The sequence below is a fragment of the Mirounga leonina genome, unplaced genomic scaffold (genome assembly GCF_011800145.1).
Source record: "Mirounga leonina isolate KUSES-001 unplaced genomic scaffold, KU_Mleo_1.0 Mir_127, whole genome shotgun sequence".
In the NCBI taxonomy this organism is placed as follows: Eukaryota; Metazoa; Chordata; class Mammalia; order Carnivora; family Phocidae; genus Mirounga; species Mirounga leonina.
The window spans coordinates 55168885-55188339 of record NW_023270316.1 but is presented as its reverse complement, the minus strand read 5'-3'; the positions used below and the strand labels follow the sequence as shown (position 1 = coordinate 55188339).

Below are 19455 nucleotides of genomic sequence, written 5' to 3'. Positions count from 1 at the left end.
TGATGTAGCTTTTTGTCAGCACTGGGTACCCTAAAAGTGGGACTAATGAGACGGTAGGGAAAGGGGCTGCTACTTTTTTTTTTCTTACATGGAAGCCTTCAGTACTCTATCCATGTTTATTTTTAAATATATATGTGACTTGCATCTTATTTCTACTGGACAGTACTTTTCTAAAAAATAAACTCTACCCCCAGCGTGGGACTCAAACTCACAACCCCAAGATCTAGAATCACATGCTCTACCGACTGAGCCAGCCAGGTGCCCCTCATATTCTTTATTTTGAAAATATGTATAAGGGGGTGCCTGGGTGGCTCAGTCATGATCCCAGGGTCCTGGGATGGAGTCCCATGTTGGGCTCTCTGCTCAGCAGGGAACCTGATTCTCCCTCTCCCTCTGCCTGCAGCTCCCTCTGCTTATGCGCGCTCACTCTCTCTGTCAAATAAATAAATAAATAAAATGTTTAAAATAAAATGAAATAAAATAAAATAAGATAAAAACATGTATACGGGCACCTGGCTGGCTCAGTTGGTAGAGCATGCGACTCTTGATCTTGGGGTGGTGAGTTCGAGCCCCACACTGGGTGAGGCGCCTACTTAAAAAAATAAAAATTAAAAAAATATGAATTGCTTTTTAAAGTAATAAATTTTAAAGTCTCAGATTCTTTTTTCTGTAGGGAATTACTGTATTCGTACTACTACCATATCAACAGAATACAGTTTCAAGCAATAAAAGTATAAAGCCAACCAAGTAATGTGTCTTCTCTTTCTATAATGAGAGGCTGAGATAGAGAAAGAAAAATCAGCTACACTGCATTTTCTCCATTTTAAATTTTGACATAAGAATAACACACTTATGCTCAAAGAACTAGAGACAAAACCATGTCTCTGTGCAACAACCTTGGATGTGGTTTAAATAAAAAATGGCAATAAAGTTATTTGAAACAGACAAAGAAAATGACTTTCAAAAAATTAAGATAGTTTAAAACAATTAAGATAGTTTTAAATTAACATCGTTTCAAGACTTAGTTTTTTTTTTGTTTTTTTTTTTTTAAAGATTTTATTTATTTATTTGAGACAGAGAGAATGAGAAAGAGAGAGCACATGAGAGGGGGGAGGGTCAGAGGCAGAAGCAGGCTCCCTGCCGAGCAGGGAGCCCGATGCGGGACTCGATCCAGGGACTCCAAGATCATGACCTGAGCCGAAGGCAGTCGCTTAACCAACTGAGCCACCCAGGCGCCCTCAAGACTTAGTTTTAATACCTCAAGTACTATACACTGTAAAATTGATTTTACCATGTTGTATTTGTTTTGTTAAGAAGCCAAGGTCTTCCTAAGATCTTAAGTATACATGAATCAAAACAAAGAACCAACTTTAAAGCCTGGAAGCTATAGAAAATCAAAAGGAAAAAAAGAGAAACCTGTTCGTACAGCCTATCAGTCCCTCCAGGTATAATAAAAACCTCCTAAGTTCTTCTCAACGGCTTTACAAAACCGAAAATTAGGTTTGATGATAAAAAATGAGCATCACAGAATTTTAGGAATAGGCAAGTAAAACATACAATAAAGATAAAAACTCGATGCTTTCTGATATCCTCCATAAAAATCACGAACAAGGATACAGAGAAGACAGAGGTCCAAAATAAAGTTAGTTATTTAGTAGAAATCACAACCCAAATCCAGTAGATTTTAGGCAATAAAATTTAAGTGGAATTTATGAATAACGGAACTGGAAATTTAGGTTACTTTAACAAATTCATAGCAATGACTAAAACTGACAAAAAGCCAAATGTGTAATACTCCTTGCATAAATTATAGATCAATTCTTCTGAAGAATAATACTATAAATATTATCTAACTCATATTCAAAACACTGACAGTGTGATTACCACAATACAGATATAGAAGAGACTACATTACCAAAATAAAAAATGCATGGGTGGCAAGGCTAACACAAAATTTAAATGTCTTCTTTTATCCTTATACTTTTCACTGATCAATCAGTATTTCTCACATGGGATTGAATTTTTAAGTTTCTCATTCATAATTACTTTTGATCACATAATTTATACTAAATTCCAGGGAATAAAAAGAATTCACAGAGTAAAGAAACAAAAGAAACAACAACAAAGAAGCTTGTCAAGATATATGCTACACCAAAAAAAGCTCTATTCAATATATGCACTGAACTTTCCTAATTGCTACAAATTTGGATGACACTACTTAAACTATCTCTAAAGAATTTTGTTTTCTTCTAATACATACATAAGTCCTGGAGATCTAATACAGTACAGAGACCACAGACAACAAAACTCTACTGTAAACATTACACTTGCTGAGAGATTAGATTTCAAATGTTCTCAGTAATAGAGGACATGTTAATTATGTGACATGATAGAGGTGTTAGCTAATGCTACAATGGTGGTCATACTGCAGTATAAATGTATCACTTCAATATAATGTACACTTTCACTTATACAATGTTACATGTCAATTATATCTCAATTTTAAAAATTATCCTTATTTTCTATTTTCTCCTTTCTTTTTAAGTGATAATTTCTAAAATACATTATTGTGGGGTACTTGGGTGGCTCAGTCGGTAAAGTGTCTGCCTTCAGCTCGGGTCATGATCCCGGGGTCCCGGGATCGAGTCCTACATCGGGCTTCCTGCTAGGCGGGGAGTCTGCTTCTCCCTCTTCCGCTCCCCCTGCTCATGCTCTCTCTCTCAAATTAAAATAAAATCTTAAAAAAATAAATAAAATATATTATGTATCAAAAAATAGAATTTTGTTTTCTTCAGTAAAACTGTTAAGATTTTTGTTGTAAGCGACTGCAGAGTCTCACAATGAGTCACAATAATATGCACTAAACTCCAGGACAATGGTTACCTCTGGATAGGGAGATGGGATGGGACCAGGAAAAAGAAAATGGGATGTCAACTATACCTAAAACATTTTATATCCTTAAAAAAAAATATGGCAAATATCAACAGTTATGAAATACAGCTGTTACACACTAGTTATACTATTCTCTAGTTTATTATAGGTTTGAAATATGTCATTAAAAAAAAGTAAATGAGCCTTAATGAATTTAATTTGTGATTCCAAATCTAAATGTTATCCTTCAATTCAGATTTTTTCTTTTTCTCCTCACCTTCATCCCCAAATTATTAAATCTACAGTGTATACCAAACATGTAATTATGCATGCATACCTGAATATGAAAAGAATATAAACATGCCTTTTACTGTCTTTCTAGGCACTGAATAAAGGAACATTTTCTGCTATTAAACTTCAGAGAGTAGACCTGGCTCAGGCAGTTGGCAGAAATTTCAAAGCTGAACCAGCCACAAAACCTGGTGGCAGTTCAGGAAATACACAAAACACTAAAGTCATGCATTTTTGCTTCAATCTGCTCTTCCTGAGAAGTATAAGATTGCCAGAAACTGGTATGATTCCAAATATTCAGTGGCATGGCCGTTACTTAAGAGTAAGCAAAAAATCTGGCTTCCTTACTCCTTCTACAGGGATTTTTGCACATAATGAGGAAGAGTGGAAAGCCTGGGGGCAGCCACACAAACTATGATTATCAGACTCAGGTATCTGGAAGATACTTTCTCAAAAATGAATGGAATAAGCCCAACCTTTCTTTTTCTTTCAAAGATTTTATTTATTTATTTGATAGAGACACAGCGAGAGAGGGAACACAAGCAGGGGGAGTGGGAGAGGGAGAAGCAGGCTTCCCACAGAGCAGGGAGCCCGATGTGGGACTCGATCCCAGGACCCTGGGATCATGACCTGAGCCGAAGGCAGACGCTTAACTGACTGAGCCACCCAGGCACCCCTAAGCTCAACCTTTCAGAAAAACAACCAAGAGTATTTGATGCCATTAATAAAATTTAACTTTCAAAATGAAAATCAGCAGTTTTGAAAAATGTATACCCACCATAAGCTTGACAGCTATCTGAACCTGAAGATGTTCTTATTCAATCAGTGATGTTAATGAATGCAAAATTTGGTATTATGTATCAACATGTGGAAGAAGTGCATAACTCAGTGAACCAACATTCTCTAAATGATGGACATATGATGTTACAAAACCATGCACAGGGAAAAGAGCCAAAGTACTAGATAAAACCTATGGATTTTTTTTTTTTTAAAGATTTTATTTATTCATTTGAGAGAGAGAGAGAGAGAGCACAAGCAGGCGGAGCAGCAGAGGGAGAGGGAGAGGCAGGCTCCCTGCTGAGCTGGGAGCCTGATATGGGACTCGATTCCAGGACCTGGAGATCATGACCTGAGCCGAAGGCAGACGCTTAACCATCCGAGCCACCCAGGCGCCCCCCCCCTTTTTTTAAGATTTTATTTGACAGAGAGAAAGAGAGCACAAGCAGGGGGAACCACAGGTAGAGGGAGAGGGAGAAGCAGACTCCCCACTGATCAGGGAGCCCGATTCAGGGCTCAATCCCAGGACCCTGGGATCAAGACCTGAGCAGAAGGCAGATGCCTAACAGACTGAGCCACCCAGGCACCCCAAAACCTATGGATTTCAGTGTAACAAAGTATAAAAAGTTTACTGATCTGGTTTCAAATTCTATACTGCAACAAACCTTTAAGAAACTACCCCTTATAGAATTTTGGTGTGATATCAAAAGAATACGCAAAATTATCCGAAAATTTCATTAATTACTCCTCCCTTTTGTAACTTCATATTTGTAAGAAGTCAGATTTTCTTCAGTTACTTCAACCAAAATTAATATACTAGTATATGCAGAAGTGGACAGGGGAATCCAGCTTGTCTTTTTAAGCCAGACATTAATGTGATTTGCAAAATGCCACATTTCCCCGTAGTTCTTTCTTGAAAACAGGTTTTTTTCATAAAAATGTTACTTCCTGAAACCAAAAGTTCAAGAACCACTGCACTAAAGGGATACAAAATAATTCAAATAACTTGTAAATTGTAAACAATTTTGTTTACAATAAATTGTAAACAATTACAATAATAATAATTACAATAATTACAATACAAAATAATTACAATTACAATTATGATACATAAGGCTAAATAAAATCTGAGTCCCATTGCATGGTAACTAGTAATAAGCATATGGTGCAGATTTAAGCAACAGAACATAACTCATGTCTAAAGGCAATGATAGGAAAAAAAAAAAAATTCAACAAAAGAAGAAACAGCTTGGGACGCCTGGGTGGTTCAGTCAGTTAAGCGTCTGCCTTCGGCTCAGGTCATGATCCTAGGGTCCTGGGATAGAGTCCCACATCGGGCTCCCTCTGCCTGCTGCTCCCCTTGCTTGTGCTCTCTCTCTCTCTAACAAATAAATAAATAAAATCTTTAAAAAAAAAAAAAGAAGAAGAAGAAGAAGAAACAGGTGTAGTTTGAACACTAAGAACCACATACACATCTAAGTAAAACTTAATTCAAACCTCTGCAAATTATACAACTAATATCCCATTCTCAACAAATGGGGGAAATGTATCAAGTTAATGTTTCCCACTAACAAAAATTCAACTTGAAATAAAAATACTACCTATATTTATCCTTCATTTACCATTCTTGCAGGATAATCCACACAAGACACATTATAAATTATACAGTATTTCCAACATGACTGGTAATTCAGCATCTTCAAAGAGCATTCCCACAGATACAAGTTTTCTTCAAATTCAAACTAACACATCTAAGACAAATAGGTGTTGGTATATGTTACCAAATTCAGGCTTGAAAGTAAATAAGGCAGGCCACCACCAAATAAATTCTCACATACTTCCAATTATCTCAGCTGCTAGAGTATCCAGGGAATAGGGCTTATTATAATGTGTACAGTGGTTAACCAACTGTTACAGGACACACTGCTGAACTACTCTGATTAGCAAAAAGAAAGTAAAGGAATCAACCGTGCCAAAATAAAAATATAACGAGCAAGAAATAAAGTGAGAAACAAAGAAGCCTGCTTCTCCCTCTCCCACTCCCCGCTTGTGCTCCTGCTCTCGCTATCTCTGTCAAATAAATAAAATCTTAAAAAAAAAAAAAAAAGTAAATCAGATCAAATCTCTATTCTGCTCAAAACCTCCAGTGGCTCCCCCTTTCGCTCAGAATAAAATCCCAAATCCTTCCGGGTTTACAAATCCCTTCATTATCTGCCACTGCCAACTCCCTTCCTCTCTAGCCTACTACTACTTATTCCTCTTCCTGTTGGCCCATCTATTCCACCCCACACTGACCTCCTTGCTATTCCTGGAATGTGCCAGGCTCGCTCCCACCTTAGGGCAAATGTGTTCCCTCTGCCTTGAAAACTCCTAGCTGGCTAACTAACTCCATATGGCTAAGTCATCTGAAGGAGTTCAAGGCTGTTCAAATACCATCTTCTCAATGGGCCCATGCTGACCACACTGTTTAAACTTACAAGACCCAGGGTGCCCGGCTGGCTCAGTCGGTAGAGCATGCAACTCTTGATCTCAGGGGTTGAGAGTTGAAGCCCACGTTGGTTGAGTACAGAGCTTACTTAAAAATAAAATAAAATATTGAACTTGATAGCCCCACCTTCAACCCAGTACTCCTCATCCCATTTTCTGCTTTTCTCCCAGATAATTCACCACCTTCTAGACTGTGATACGATTTACTCATTACATTTATTATTTGTTGCTGTTTCCTCTTACTAAAATGTAAGCACAATGAAGTGGCTGGGATTTTGCTCACTAAAGTATCCCAAGTCTAAATAAAAGAGGTCCTGCAAACAGTAGCTACAAATATCAGTTTGCTGAAAATGCTGCAGAGGGGTCAAAGATAATGAAAACTTAGAGCAAAAACGCCACTGTGGTTCTATCGGCTCTAATCCTGCCCATCTCCTCCAATATTGTCTAACTCAGTAATGGTCTCACCACTTACCAAGATGCTCAAGCCAAAAAAGCCTGGAAACCATTCTGGACTTCCCACTCACCCAATTCTCCCGATTAATTCATCACCAAAAACTGTCTACTATCTCTAGAACCGGATTCTCTTTTCCACTCCCACTGCACCAATTCAAACTTTTTCATCTCTAAACTAGGCTATCAAGTACACAACTGAGCTATTTTGCTTTGACGTAACCAGGACTATTTAATGGATTTTAGATAGATTATGACCAAGTATGACAGGCAGGAGAAAGCAAAGTGAAGAACAGGATATCTGAAGGCAAGAAACATGTATTTTATCTTTACTTTCTTTCCTCCTATTCAAGGCACGCTTACCTCAAGGTCCAGCTCAAATATTATCTCCACTTTTAAAGTCTTTCCCAGTTCTTGCAATTAAAGTACTCTTTTTTTCTTCTTTATACATAGCTCCATTAGAACACTTCCTGTAGTGAGTATTTTTTCCACAAAGCAGTTGCCCAGCTGAACAGAAGTCTAGTCTTATTTTTTTATTAAAGATTTTTATTTATTTATTTGAGAGAGAGAGAATGAGAGACAGCACAAGCAGGGGAAGGGGCAGAGCAAGAAGCAGACTTCCCACTGAGCACGGAGCCTGATAGGCTTGATCCCAGGACCCGGGACCATGACCCGAGCCGGAGGCCGACGCTCAACCAACTAAGCCACCCAGGCACTCCAAGGCACTAGTGCACCCAGGCACTAGTCTTATTCTAACACAGGACCTAGCATTGAAAATATCTGTTAAACAGATGAATGAACAACAACTTTTAGTCTAGAATTTGCAATTATAAAGAAAACCTAAGTTTGAACAAAGGTAGGGGTGTAAATTATTAAAAAAATCGAAGTTATTTAATTACCAATGGTAGATTAAAATACTAAACCAAAGACCCAAGGGGAAAAAAATAAAGACCAAATACATGAGGAATTTCTCCCTAGACAAGGGTAGAGAGATAAGGATACTAGCTAATAAAAATATTTAATAGGGAAATAGATTTAGAATTTCATAGAGAAATGTGGAGTAGAAAAAGGGCTAACCCCAAATAGTCCTTAAAAATAAAACATGTTCGGGCGCCTGGGTGGCTCAGTTGGTTGAGCAACTGCCTTCGGCTCAGGTCGTGATCCTGGAGTCCCGGGATCGAGTCCCGCATCGGGCTCCCTGCTCGGCGGGGAGTCTGCTTCTCCCTCTGACCCTCCCCCCTCTCATGCTCTATCTCATTCTCTCTCTCAAATAAATAAATAAAATCTTTAAAAAAATAAATGAATAAAATAAAAATAAAATAAAATAAAACATGTTCCCTCAGATAGGAATACTCAACTAGAAACAAACTGTGTTCATAAAACACTCATGAAATGCAGTTTTAAGGAGACAATGTAAAAGATATCATCAGTCCCTCTAATTCCATCTCCACAAAGATACTCTAATATGTAGAATTGAATCATTAGAAAAACTGGCTCAAGGGGACCTCTCAAAAACCAGCGAAATGTATATTAATAGAAGGAATAAAGTTATTAAAATTAAACTCAACACACTGAACAAATGAGGTTTTAACTCTTCTTACCAAATTCTACATTTTATAGACCTATGGACTATTAAAAAAAAATGAAGAGCCTAAAAAAGCAATTTTTTATAAGCTGGTACAGCTCTATGCTTGAGGGAAAACATAAAAATATTTAAGATAATGCCTGCTTTATGTATATTTCATTGTAAAATAAATGGCTTTACTCACTGTAAAATGGCTCAGTTATTCATACTTTGGCCAGTTCCTGATCAACCAAGTTAATACTAGAGTGTGGACTCTGAAGCTTTTTTGGGTCACAGACCCCTCTGAGTCTCCAATGAAAGCTACAGGCCTGTCTCACAGAAGAATATGCATACATATATATCTTTTCATTTTTTTTAAGTAGGCTCCACGCCCAGTGCAGGCCCAATACAAGGCTCAAACACACAACTGTGAGATCAAGCCCTGAGCTGAGATCAAGAGTGGGATGCTCAACAGACTGAGCCACCCAGGCAACCCTATATCTAGCATTTTAAATATGTCATGCAGTCACCGAGCCTCTGCTGTCTACTCATGACTTCCTAGAGATTCAAAGAACTCAGCTGTGGTACTGAGATCTTGAAGATTAGAAATGGCAAATGACATAGTACTCCTCCGAAAAGGAAATAAACTGTTAATTACAACTCTACAGAGCTTTCTCCTCGGTCATCGAGGCAATCAAAAAACACCGAACATAAAAATCTCTACTGGCTGAAGTTCATCAAATGATATACACACAGATGAGCTAAAATGCACGCACAGGCCTTAATAAACTTGAAACCTAAAGTGTTTAAAAATAAGATCTAATATAGGGGCACCTGGCTGGCTTAGTCAGTAGAGCATGCAACACTTGATCTTGGGGTCATGAGTTCAAGCCCCACATTGGGCCTACAGCTTACTTAAAAAAAAAAAAAAAAATATATATATATATATATATATATATATGCACACACACACATATACATATGTGTACATATATCCATATATCTCTATATCTTAAAAATGAGATCTGAAATTAATAACAGTAATAATAATAGTTATTGAGCATTTATTATGTAGAGTGCTATTCTGTTTTAAAAATTACTATTTATACATAAATGTAAATAATTATTATTACATTTCACAAATAAGGAAAATTAAAGCACAGAAAGGTACAAGGAGAGCCAAAGAAAAATGACATGAAACAGAAATGACAGAGATTAAGAAGCAAACAATTCCTTATAGTGTGCAGCATCTAACAGCAACTTAGATCTGCATTTGTACTACCAGAGTTCTACAAAGCAAGAACATATTGTCCAAACTCCAGAAAAAGGATGGCAATCTTGATCCTCTTCCATATCCCTGCCAAGGTAATCCTTATAATACCATATTCACTTTGGAGTATACTATAACCAGAAATGTGAACACAAAATGTTCAAAAAGAGCACAATACGAAAGGATTTATAAGATTAAAAATGGAAGATGAATTTTGAGGGTAAAAAAAATCTTACCTTTCTAAATCACTGTCCTTTGTATAATAAACCACGCGTTGGAAAAATCAGCAACTTAGTAAAATGTAAAAAAGCTCAAATAAGGTACCTTTCTCTGCAAAGATAGTTCAAACTTTGTTCAAGGCTCTGCCTCCTGTTTACTGTCTTGGTGCCATATGCCTCTTCTCCACGGACAACCACAAAAGTAGAGAAAACCTCACAGGTTCAATAGGTCTTACTGAATATTACCAATCACAAGACAAATTTGAGTCCTTGGATATACCTATGCTATGCCCTGCATAACGTGGCATACAATAAATATTTGTTGAATAGTTGAATCCTCTCCAAGAGAAAATGAATGTGTTTAACTTTTTCTACCTCCCATAATACTACACTACAAATTACTGTAGCATCAGGATAATGCAATAAAACAAAACTGTTACCTTAAACCACATGATAGAAAGTTATAATTTACAATTTTGGTTTTTTAAAAAGATTTATTTATTTTATAGAGAAAAAGAGAGAGAGAGCAGGGGAAGGGGCAGAGGGAGAGAAGCCCCACCGCCACCAACGTGGGGCTCCATCTCACAACTCTGAGATCATGACCTGAGCCAAAACCAGCCAGGAGTTTGATGCTCAAACAACTGAGCCACCCAGGCGCCCCTATAGTTACCATTTTGTTACATTCTATGTCGGGGGGTGGGGGAGACCGATTTATTTTTTAGATCAGTTTTTACAGCTCCTGGTAATCTAAGACACCACAAAAGATTTATCTGAACATATTTTTTTAAAAACAGTAACATTCTTAACATACTATAATTTCTTACAGCTTTCTTTGTAATGTTTAATGAAGATACATAATCACAAATCATTTTCGTTAGACAACCAATAAACTTAAAAAAAATTTTTTTATGGTTATTTATTTATTTGACACAGAGAGAACAAGAGACAGACAGAGAGCAAGCACAAGCAGGGGGAATGGCAGGCAGGGGAGAAGCAGGCTCCCCGCTGAGCAAGGAGCCCAATGCGGGGCTCCATCCCAGGACCCTGGGATCATGACCCAAACCAAAGGCAGCTGCTTAACCGACTGAGCCACCCAGGCACCCCTGAACTTTTAAAATTAGATATGAGAAATTAGCTCCATTAAAATGAGTTGCTCTGCTGTGTTAATAGTAATATTCTAAATTTAGGTAAGATAAAAATCAAATAACAATGAAAATAAACATAGATGTACGCTGCAAAAAAGCTTCCTCTGTATTTAATGCACAAACTGAAACATCTGCTTCTGATCTATTGAACTGGTAAAATATCTGAGAGCAAACACACAAAATTTACAAACTATACTTAACACAGAGCTTCTTGGAAGTCAAAACCAAAATACATTACAAATAGTTCATCTCTCTGCACTAAAAATGCCCTCTTAGTATCAAAACCCACAAAAGCAAAAATTCAGGCTAACATATTCCCTAATATTAAGCAGGATTCTTTTTTTAAGCACAACTTATAATTGCTGAATATCAATTCACCAAAACAGGCAAGTATGACCTTATCTTGGCAAAACTCACAATACTGTTTCTTCAACATCCTAGGAGACAGCTTGATGCACCACACTCTTCCATCTGCTTTGTTCTATTTCTTCATGCCCCAAATGGAAACTAAACCCTTCGAGTAATAGCCAAAATTTCATTAATCACAGGAAAGTACTTAGAGAAATAAGTAGCATGATATGAACAGAGGTAGACAGAACAACAGGTAGAGCAGCCTTGGTAATGACCTCAAAATATATGTTGAGACAGAACATCTATACAACAGGTATGGGAATCATATTAAATAATTCTATTCCCACTTACCTGATGAACTCTCAGTAAAGACTGTTAATGTCTGTCCTCCAACACTTTGTAAGACAAACGGATGTTCTCTAGGAGTGCTGACTGAAGCTGGTTTTCCACCAATATCGTGAATATTTGCAAGATCCTCATTCAAAGTAAATGACACCTAACAGACACATTAACAAGAGCTTATTACAACAGACTTATGTACTCAAAGTATCTTTCACAGAAATTCTGATTAAATCAAATACTTCTTTAAAAATGTGAATCTTCGTTTTTAGACATTTTATTAAACATTTACCTAAAACTTTATTTTTAAAAATCCTTAATACTTAGTCATAAAAAGAGAATCTGGGGCACCTGGGTGGAGTCAGTTAAGCATCTAACTCTTGGTTTGGGCTCAGGTCGTGATCTCAGGGTTGTGAGATCAAGCCCCACGTCAGGCTCCGTGCTCAGCGTAGAGTCTGCTTAAGACTCTCTCTGCTCCTCCCCACCCCAAATAAAATAAATAAATCTTAGAGAGAGAATATATTCCCATTTGTCAGAATAATGGGTGGGACTAATCTACCATTATAAAGACAGGAGACAGCTTTTGAATGTTTTCTCTGGTTTATGGCTGAAGAAATTCTATTTCCAAAACAGAAATAATTTTTTTTCCCTAAGGTCTGTGATTTCAAGGGATCATGTCTTGTTACATTTATATCCTTATGAATACATATACTTAAATATATATTTAAATATATAACAAATACAAATAAATATACAGCAAAATGCCTGGCACAACGAAGGAAAACAGTATTTGCTGAATAAGTGAGTATTTTAAGAGTATTAAAAAAGCAATTGTACTTAAAGGGTGAAAAAATGAGCTATTAACTAAGAATGCTTAAACACTCCCATAAGCAGAAAATATATTTCTTTTTTTAGGTTTTAATGACTACTGTAGGAGTACATGGTGCTGTTTCATTTTTGAATATTTTAACAAATACAACTAAATATTTATTTATATTTTTTTAAAGATTTTATTTACTTGACAGAGAGAGACATAGTGAGAGAGGGAACACAAGCAGGGGGAGTGGGAGAGGGAGAAGCAGGCTTCCCGCTGGGCAGGGAGCCCAATGCAGGGCTCGATCCCAGGACCCTGGGATCATGACCTGAGCAGAAGGCAGACGCTTAACCGACTGAGCCACCCAGGCACCCCACAACTAAATATTTATAAAGATAATGCAACACTGAGGTTTAGAATAAAAACACATACTAGCAGTTGTTCTTTCAAAATGATTTTTACTATATACTAGATCTCCCCAAAGGAACATCACATTTTACATCAAAAGATTTATAAACATAAAATACTAATATCCCAACCACATAGGAAAGATTATGAAGCATTTGTTAAATATTTCTCTACTATGTGATAGGTACCACAATTATGTCCTGGACTTAATGGGTCAAAACCTAAAGCCCTGAAAAATCCAGACCAAATGCCTTTGCCACGCTGAAATAATGTTAAAGTATTAAAGAGATAAGCAACAGTACCGAGAGGGGATAGTTTAGGTCAAAGCAGAAAAATGCTAAGAATGAACAACTAAAAAGAAGTCCATTCATTCACACAATGCTGTTATGTGCTCCTCACCCTCAGCCACTAGTTTGATGTGGAGTTTTCCAGAATGCAAACACCACCTTCTCTTTACTATTACTAATACATAGTAAAATAATCTCATGTTTTAAATAAAATTTCCACAGAAATAATCTCACCTCAGTCCTTCCTTGATTCCTACAAAAGAAAGGAAAAATTTTTATTTAGATTTCATGTTTTCTTCAGATGTACACTAAGAACTAAAAGGAGTAACACTACATCGTATTTACATAAAATAAGACATTTACATAGATCAACTAATATTTACCCTTGGCTCTCCTCAACTAACCTACTCATAAATCATGTAGTAAAAACAAAAGTCACTTTAATCCCATGTGTAGATATTATGAGTTTGTATCACTTAACACTATTACAACCTGCCTAATATTTTAACCAAGTAATGATCTCATTACAATTCTTATCTTTATTTCTACACCCTATGTAATAGCCTAATTTAAAAAAATATATTACGTATCTACTATAAGCAAAGTACTGAGTGTAAGATCTCTGTCCTCCACCAGAAGATATAAAAATTACATCCATAACGATAAGAGATACATTTTAACTAATTTTAAATTAAGAGAGCCCAATGTGCCAGGATCAGATAGGACCCCATTTTTTCCATTTTAAGAGTTGAGAGAAAACCCGAGGTAAGTCTTGAAGGGTACTGGGATTTCAATAGGCTGAGACGGGAATATAATATCAGAAGTATCAGCTGAGCAAAGCCACAAAGAGTCTGATCATGAAAATGTAGTCACATTTGGCTGGGAGAATACAAACTAAGGAATAGTGGGAGATAAACTAGGAAGGAGAACTAAAGCTAGACCATGGAGTATCTTGAATATCATAGTACAGAGCATGGACTTATTAATTCTCAAGCAATGGAGAGCCACAAGTATCATTTGGAAAAAAAAAAAAAAAGTGTACGAAACTTGCACCAGAAAATATATATAAAATGGATATGAAGACCAGTTAGAATACTAATGTTTCTCCATAACACCAGGCTGAGTTCCAACCTGCCTTCATTCAGTGGCTCAACCACTCATTCTATCATTAAGTGTCTACTCTACAACCATTAGGCATTGTGCCAAGTGCACGGTACAGTATGAACACAGGTCTTTATCCTCAAGAAGGACCTAGTTTAACAAAAAAAAGATCCAATCCATAAACAACATAAACTGGATAATAACTTTATGACAGAGGTACAACATACTGTCATGAAAATGCAGATGAGAAAGCTAGCAAAGATTAACTGAATGAGGGATGAGGTCAACAACGTGGAGGCATTACAGGTTAAGAGAGCACACAAGCAGGGGGAGCGGCAGGCAGAGGGAGAAGCAGCCTCCTTGCTGAGCAGGGAGGCCGATGCCGGGCTCGATCCCAGGACTCTGGCACCATGACCTGAGTTGAAGGCAGACGCTTAACCAACTGAGCCACCCAGGCATCCCTAGCACATTCTTTCTAACATCAGTGAATGGCAGGCAGGAGTCAAGTGGTAAAGAGCCTCTTAGGCCAGACTAAGGAGTCCAGAATCTTAAACAGAATTATTCCTGGCAGGACTTCTCAGTCCTTCACTTATTAAAATGCAATGTTGATTCTCTCTTTGTTGGGGAAGTACCTAGAACAGAAGTGAAGAAATTCTAAGATTTCCTATAAAAATATGCATTTCCAGCTTCTCTCAAAAGACTGGAAGATTTGGCAGCAATGCCCTCCCCTACCCCCGAATTCAGCATGACAACAATCCCTTTGACATGCACAGTCCAATGAATTCTCACTGTAGTCCCTTCCCTATCACTCCTGGACCTGGTTTCTAGAGGCATTTAGTTTAGCTACCTTTCATAGGTGCTGCAGTCAAAACAAAGGCGAAGATGCAGAGAAGGCACTTGCAGAATGTGTACTGAATTGGAATGAGGCTAATGTAAAAACCCACATAAAAAGTAATGAAGGCTTGGGCGCCTGGGTGGCTCAGTTGGTTAGGCGACTGCCTTCGGCTCAGGTCATGATCCTGGAGTCCCTGGATCGAGTCCCGCATCGGGCTCCCTGCTCGGCGGGGAGTCTGCTTCTCCCTCTGACCCTCCTCCCTCTCATGCTGTCTGTCTCTCATTCTCTCTGTCTCAGATAAATAAATAAAATCTTTAAAAAAAAAAAGATTTTATTTATTTATTTGAGAGAGAGAATGAGATAGAGAGTATGAGAGGGGGGAGGGTCAGAGGGAGAAGCAGACTCCCCGCTGAGCAGGGAGCCCGATGCGGGACTCGATCCAGGGACTCCAGGATCATGACCTGAGCCGAAGGCAGTCGCCTAACCAACTGAGCCACCCAGGTGCCCTAAATAAATAAAATCTTTAAAAAAAAAAAAAAAGTAATGAAGGCTTGAACCTGGTAATGGTAGAATGGAAGGAGGAGGACTGTGTGGCAGGGTATCAGCTGTCAGAATGGACAGAAGCGGAAATGACTGCAAGGAGGCAGCAAGGGGGAAAGGACTGTTTAAAGATCATGCTGACATTTCCAGTCTGGGGGACTTGAAAATCACCCAGATGCAATTAGGGAACACAGGAGGGGATGACAACTTTATTTTCATATATTTATTTATAACATCATCTTAGCTGGAATGATAAGACATTGACAAACTCTGGATGAGTTCATTTTCCAGAATAAAAACTAGTCCTTGAAGACTTAAGACTTATCTTAAAAGGATTACATACTCTTTTGTCTTGGTGTATAAATGTATGAAGTATACATGACTTTTTGTTGTTCAATATTACCAATAAAATATATCCTCTTCATGATGACCTGTGGTTAAAATTATAAACATCAACTATTGTAGAACACAGTAATATCCTCAGAAATGAATGAAGCAAACATGTAGCTCATCCTTTTCACTGAAAGCCTCAGAAGGCTGTGCCATTAGTTCCTCCTTCATTACCCTGGGTCCATTTCTCAATACTCCACAGCTATTTCTTTAGACTCCAGCCCCATTCCTCTTGCCTTTTTAAAAAATTAATCATTTGTCTTTCCTTTTTGTTATTTTTAAATACTTCATAGACTTGACACCAATGGCAGGAGACTTTTCACTATCACTGATCACCAATAAAACACCTCTTTTTCCAAGGTAAGAAAATCAATATCAAGTCTTTTAACTGTGCTCCAGGATTTTTTTAAAATTTTTTATTTAAATTCAATTTAATTAACATATACTGTATTATTAGTTTCAGAGGTAGAATTCACTGATTCATCAGTTGCATAGAACACCCGGTGCTTATTACTTCAAGTGCCCTCATTTTTTTTTTTTTTTTAAGTTTTATTTAAGTACTTTTACACCCAATGTGGTGCTTGAACTCACAACCCCTGAGATCAAGAGTCACATGTTCTTCCAACTGAGCCAGCCAGGCATACCTGGATTTGTTTGTGTTTTGTTTTTAATTCCTATTCATTCATCCGCTTCTTGAACAATTCAGCTCAAAAATCATTAGGTGAAGCCAAGCAAGGTAGGTATCTGCAGACCGGGTCGAGTAAGGTAAGCACAGCCCAAATGGGATGGAAAGCAAGTACCTGGGGCAAGGTGTCTGAGCCCAGGAGGGTAAGGAGGGCATCCCCACAAAGGAATGGCTCAACAAGAACTGTGTTAGAACGTAGCAGGGTCAGGACATCCACATGGGAAGAAAACCTGAAGCATGCTGTTGGGAGTCCTAGACGGGTAAGTAGGCATGCATATGAGGTCCGGAGGGCATGACAATCTGAATGTGTTGAGGACAGCATCCCTGTGGAGGAGACTGCAAAGGCAGCTGCCTAATGGGGGATGCTATAGCCCAAGCCAGGTGCGGAAGGCGTTCATACACTGGTGGGGAAGAGGGGGGTCTAACCAAATAAGAACAGAGGCCCAAACAAATAAGTGAATATATTTTAAATATAATAGGAACCAGTCCAAACATGAAAAGGGAGAAAATTGGAAACATTCAATGGTGTTGGACTAGAATTGGATATCGGTATAAATTTATTATTTGCAAAATATATAAATATATAAATTAATATAGATGTAAATGTGTATGTGTACATATACTCCCTAACTCTGCTCCCGGAAAGGGTCTGGGAGCAACAATGAGCACTGTGGTATCCAGATTTTAGTTTCTAAATATCATTCTCCTCTAGAAAGAAGTCGGATCCATAGAAAAATGCGTGACTTCAGGCTCAGACAGAAATATACAAGATGAGTCTAAACCTTTCTTCTATGACAAAAAAAGTTAAGTGCTCAAAGAATGACAAAGACAGGTCAGAAGGCCACAGGACTTACACTATTGAACTGTACACTGAGAAAAGGGTTAAGATGGTAAATTTTATATGTGTTTTTACCACAATAAAGAAAAAAAGGGCATGGGAACCAGCTTAGGAGAAGCTTCCAATGTCTATATTTTGGACAATTTGAACATGAGAATAAATGATGATAGTAACAAATTGTGACCCATTAACTAAAACTGGAATCCATGAATTCATACGAAAAAAATAATAAAGTGGAAAACTTGATGAGGAATGGAATATTTACACAGTCTCAAAGTACCGCCTGACAGAATACTTATTAATTACAAAGAAGAGTAAATTTACAGTGAAAAAACATAGAAGACTCTCCTTAATCAAGTGATCAAAGTTACCACCAGTAATGGGACAAAATGAAAACATGCAAAGCTTACTAGAATACAGTAAGAACCCAGCTTCACCTTCATTGATATTCTTGCCAAAGATGCATAACTCCAATCTAATCATGAAGAAACATCAAACTCAAATTTCCATAAAATAATGGAGAGTGTTGATACTTACACAGTATATAAGTCAAGGAAAGACTTCCAAATGTTCTAGATTTAAGGAAACTAAGAGACCTGACAACAGAATACAATTCAAGATTGTGCACTGGATCCTTTTGCTATAAAACAGTATGGACACAACTGGCAAACCTTGAATATAGTCTGAGGATTAGGTAGTACTATTTGATGTTAGTCCACTGATTTGGAGGGATGTGCTGTGATTATGTAGGAGAATATCCTTTTTGTAGTAAAAAAGAAAAAAAAAAAGCCCTTTATACTGTTCTTCTAACTCTTCTGTAGCTTGAGATTGTTTTAAAATAAAAGTATTAAATAATTTCAAAATGTGCCCAGGTTACTTCATTATTCCCTTACTAAGGTTCTGAGAATATTACTGATTTTTCTCTATAACAATGCTGAAATGAATATCCTCAATCTTCGATCACTAACTTATTACTTCCATGAGGTAAGTTCCATGAAAGTGCTGGGTCAAGAACATGAATGTTATTATTAATATTTCTAGCCTTCTCATTATCCCAGTCCCACTCTGCTGGATGAGTTTGTCTGCGTCTTTCTATAAGGGCAGCACCAAGAACTGAACAAACTACATTGTGAGCTAACTGGCAGAGAAAACAGTGGGATTATTATTCTGTTTTGTTCTGAGCAGTAATGTGTGTGTGAGTACATGTGACTGTGTTATGTATATATATGTATGTACGCATATGTATGTTGCCAGGCTGGTCTTCACAAAGTTTGCGCTGACTTAAACTCATCAGTATAAGATTGTTCTAAATTTAGTCAATTTTATAACAGAAAAATTATATCTCATTTTTTGTTTGCATATTTATTATGATCTTGAATGTTACATGTGTTTAGAAATAAAGCTAGATATTAAGTCTCTGAGAAAAGCCTTACTAGTACCGACTGCATGATTGTCAGTAAAATATAGCATATATAAAGCATTTCAAAAACTGAAGTTTTCTGAGGCAGGATGGTGATGCAGGAAGGTTTTTTTTCGTTTTGGGTTTTTTTTTAAGATTTTCTTTATTTATTTGAGAGAAAGGAGAGAGAGAGGGCATGAGCAGGGGGGAGGGACAGAGGGAGAAGCAGCAGCAGACTCCCTGCTGAGCAGGGAGCCCGACGCGGGGCTCAAACCCAGAACCCCTGAGATAACCGACTGAGCCACCCAGGTGCCCCAGAAGGCTGGTTTTAAAACTTACACAACCTAGGGGAGTGTGGGGGGGGAACCCAGAAAACTGAAACAACCTAAAGCAAA

The 19455-nt window shown here is 37.5% G+C and overlaps 1 protein-coding gene across 1 annotated transcript in view; it reads right to left on the bottom strand.

Annotated features, from left to right (window-relative positions):
• Nucleotides 1–19455, bottom strand: part of GTF2F2 (general transcription factor IIF subunit 2) — a 148436-nt gene that overhangs the window by 110944 nt on the left and 18037 nt on the right. The window contains exons 3-4 of the mRNA XM_035003342.1: nucleotides 13507–13525; nucleotides 11776–11920 (exon numbers count right to left, since the gene is read on the bottom strand). Coding sequence (XP_034859233.1) covers nucleotides 11776–11920; nucleotides 13507–13525 — 164 coding nt within the window. The remainder of the gene's footprint in view (nucleotides 1–11775; nucleotides 11921–13506; nucleotides 13526–19455) is intronic.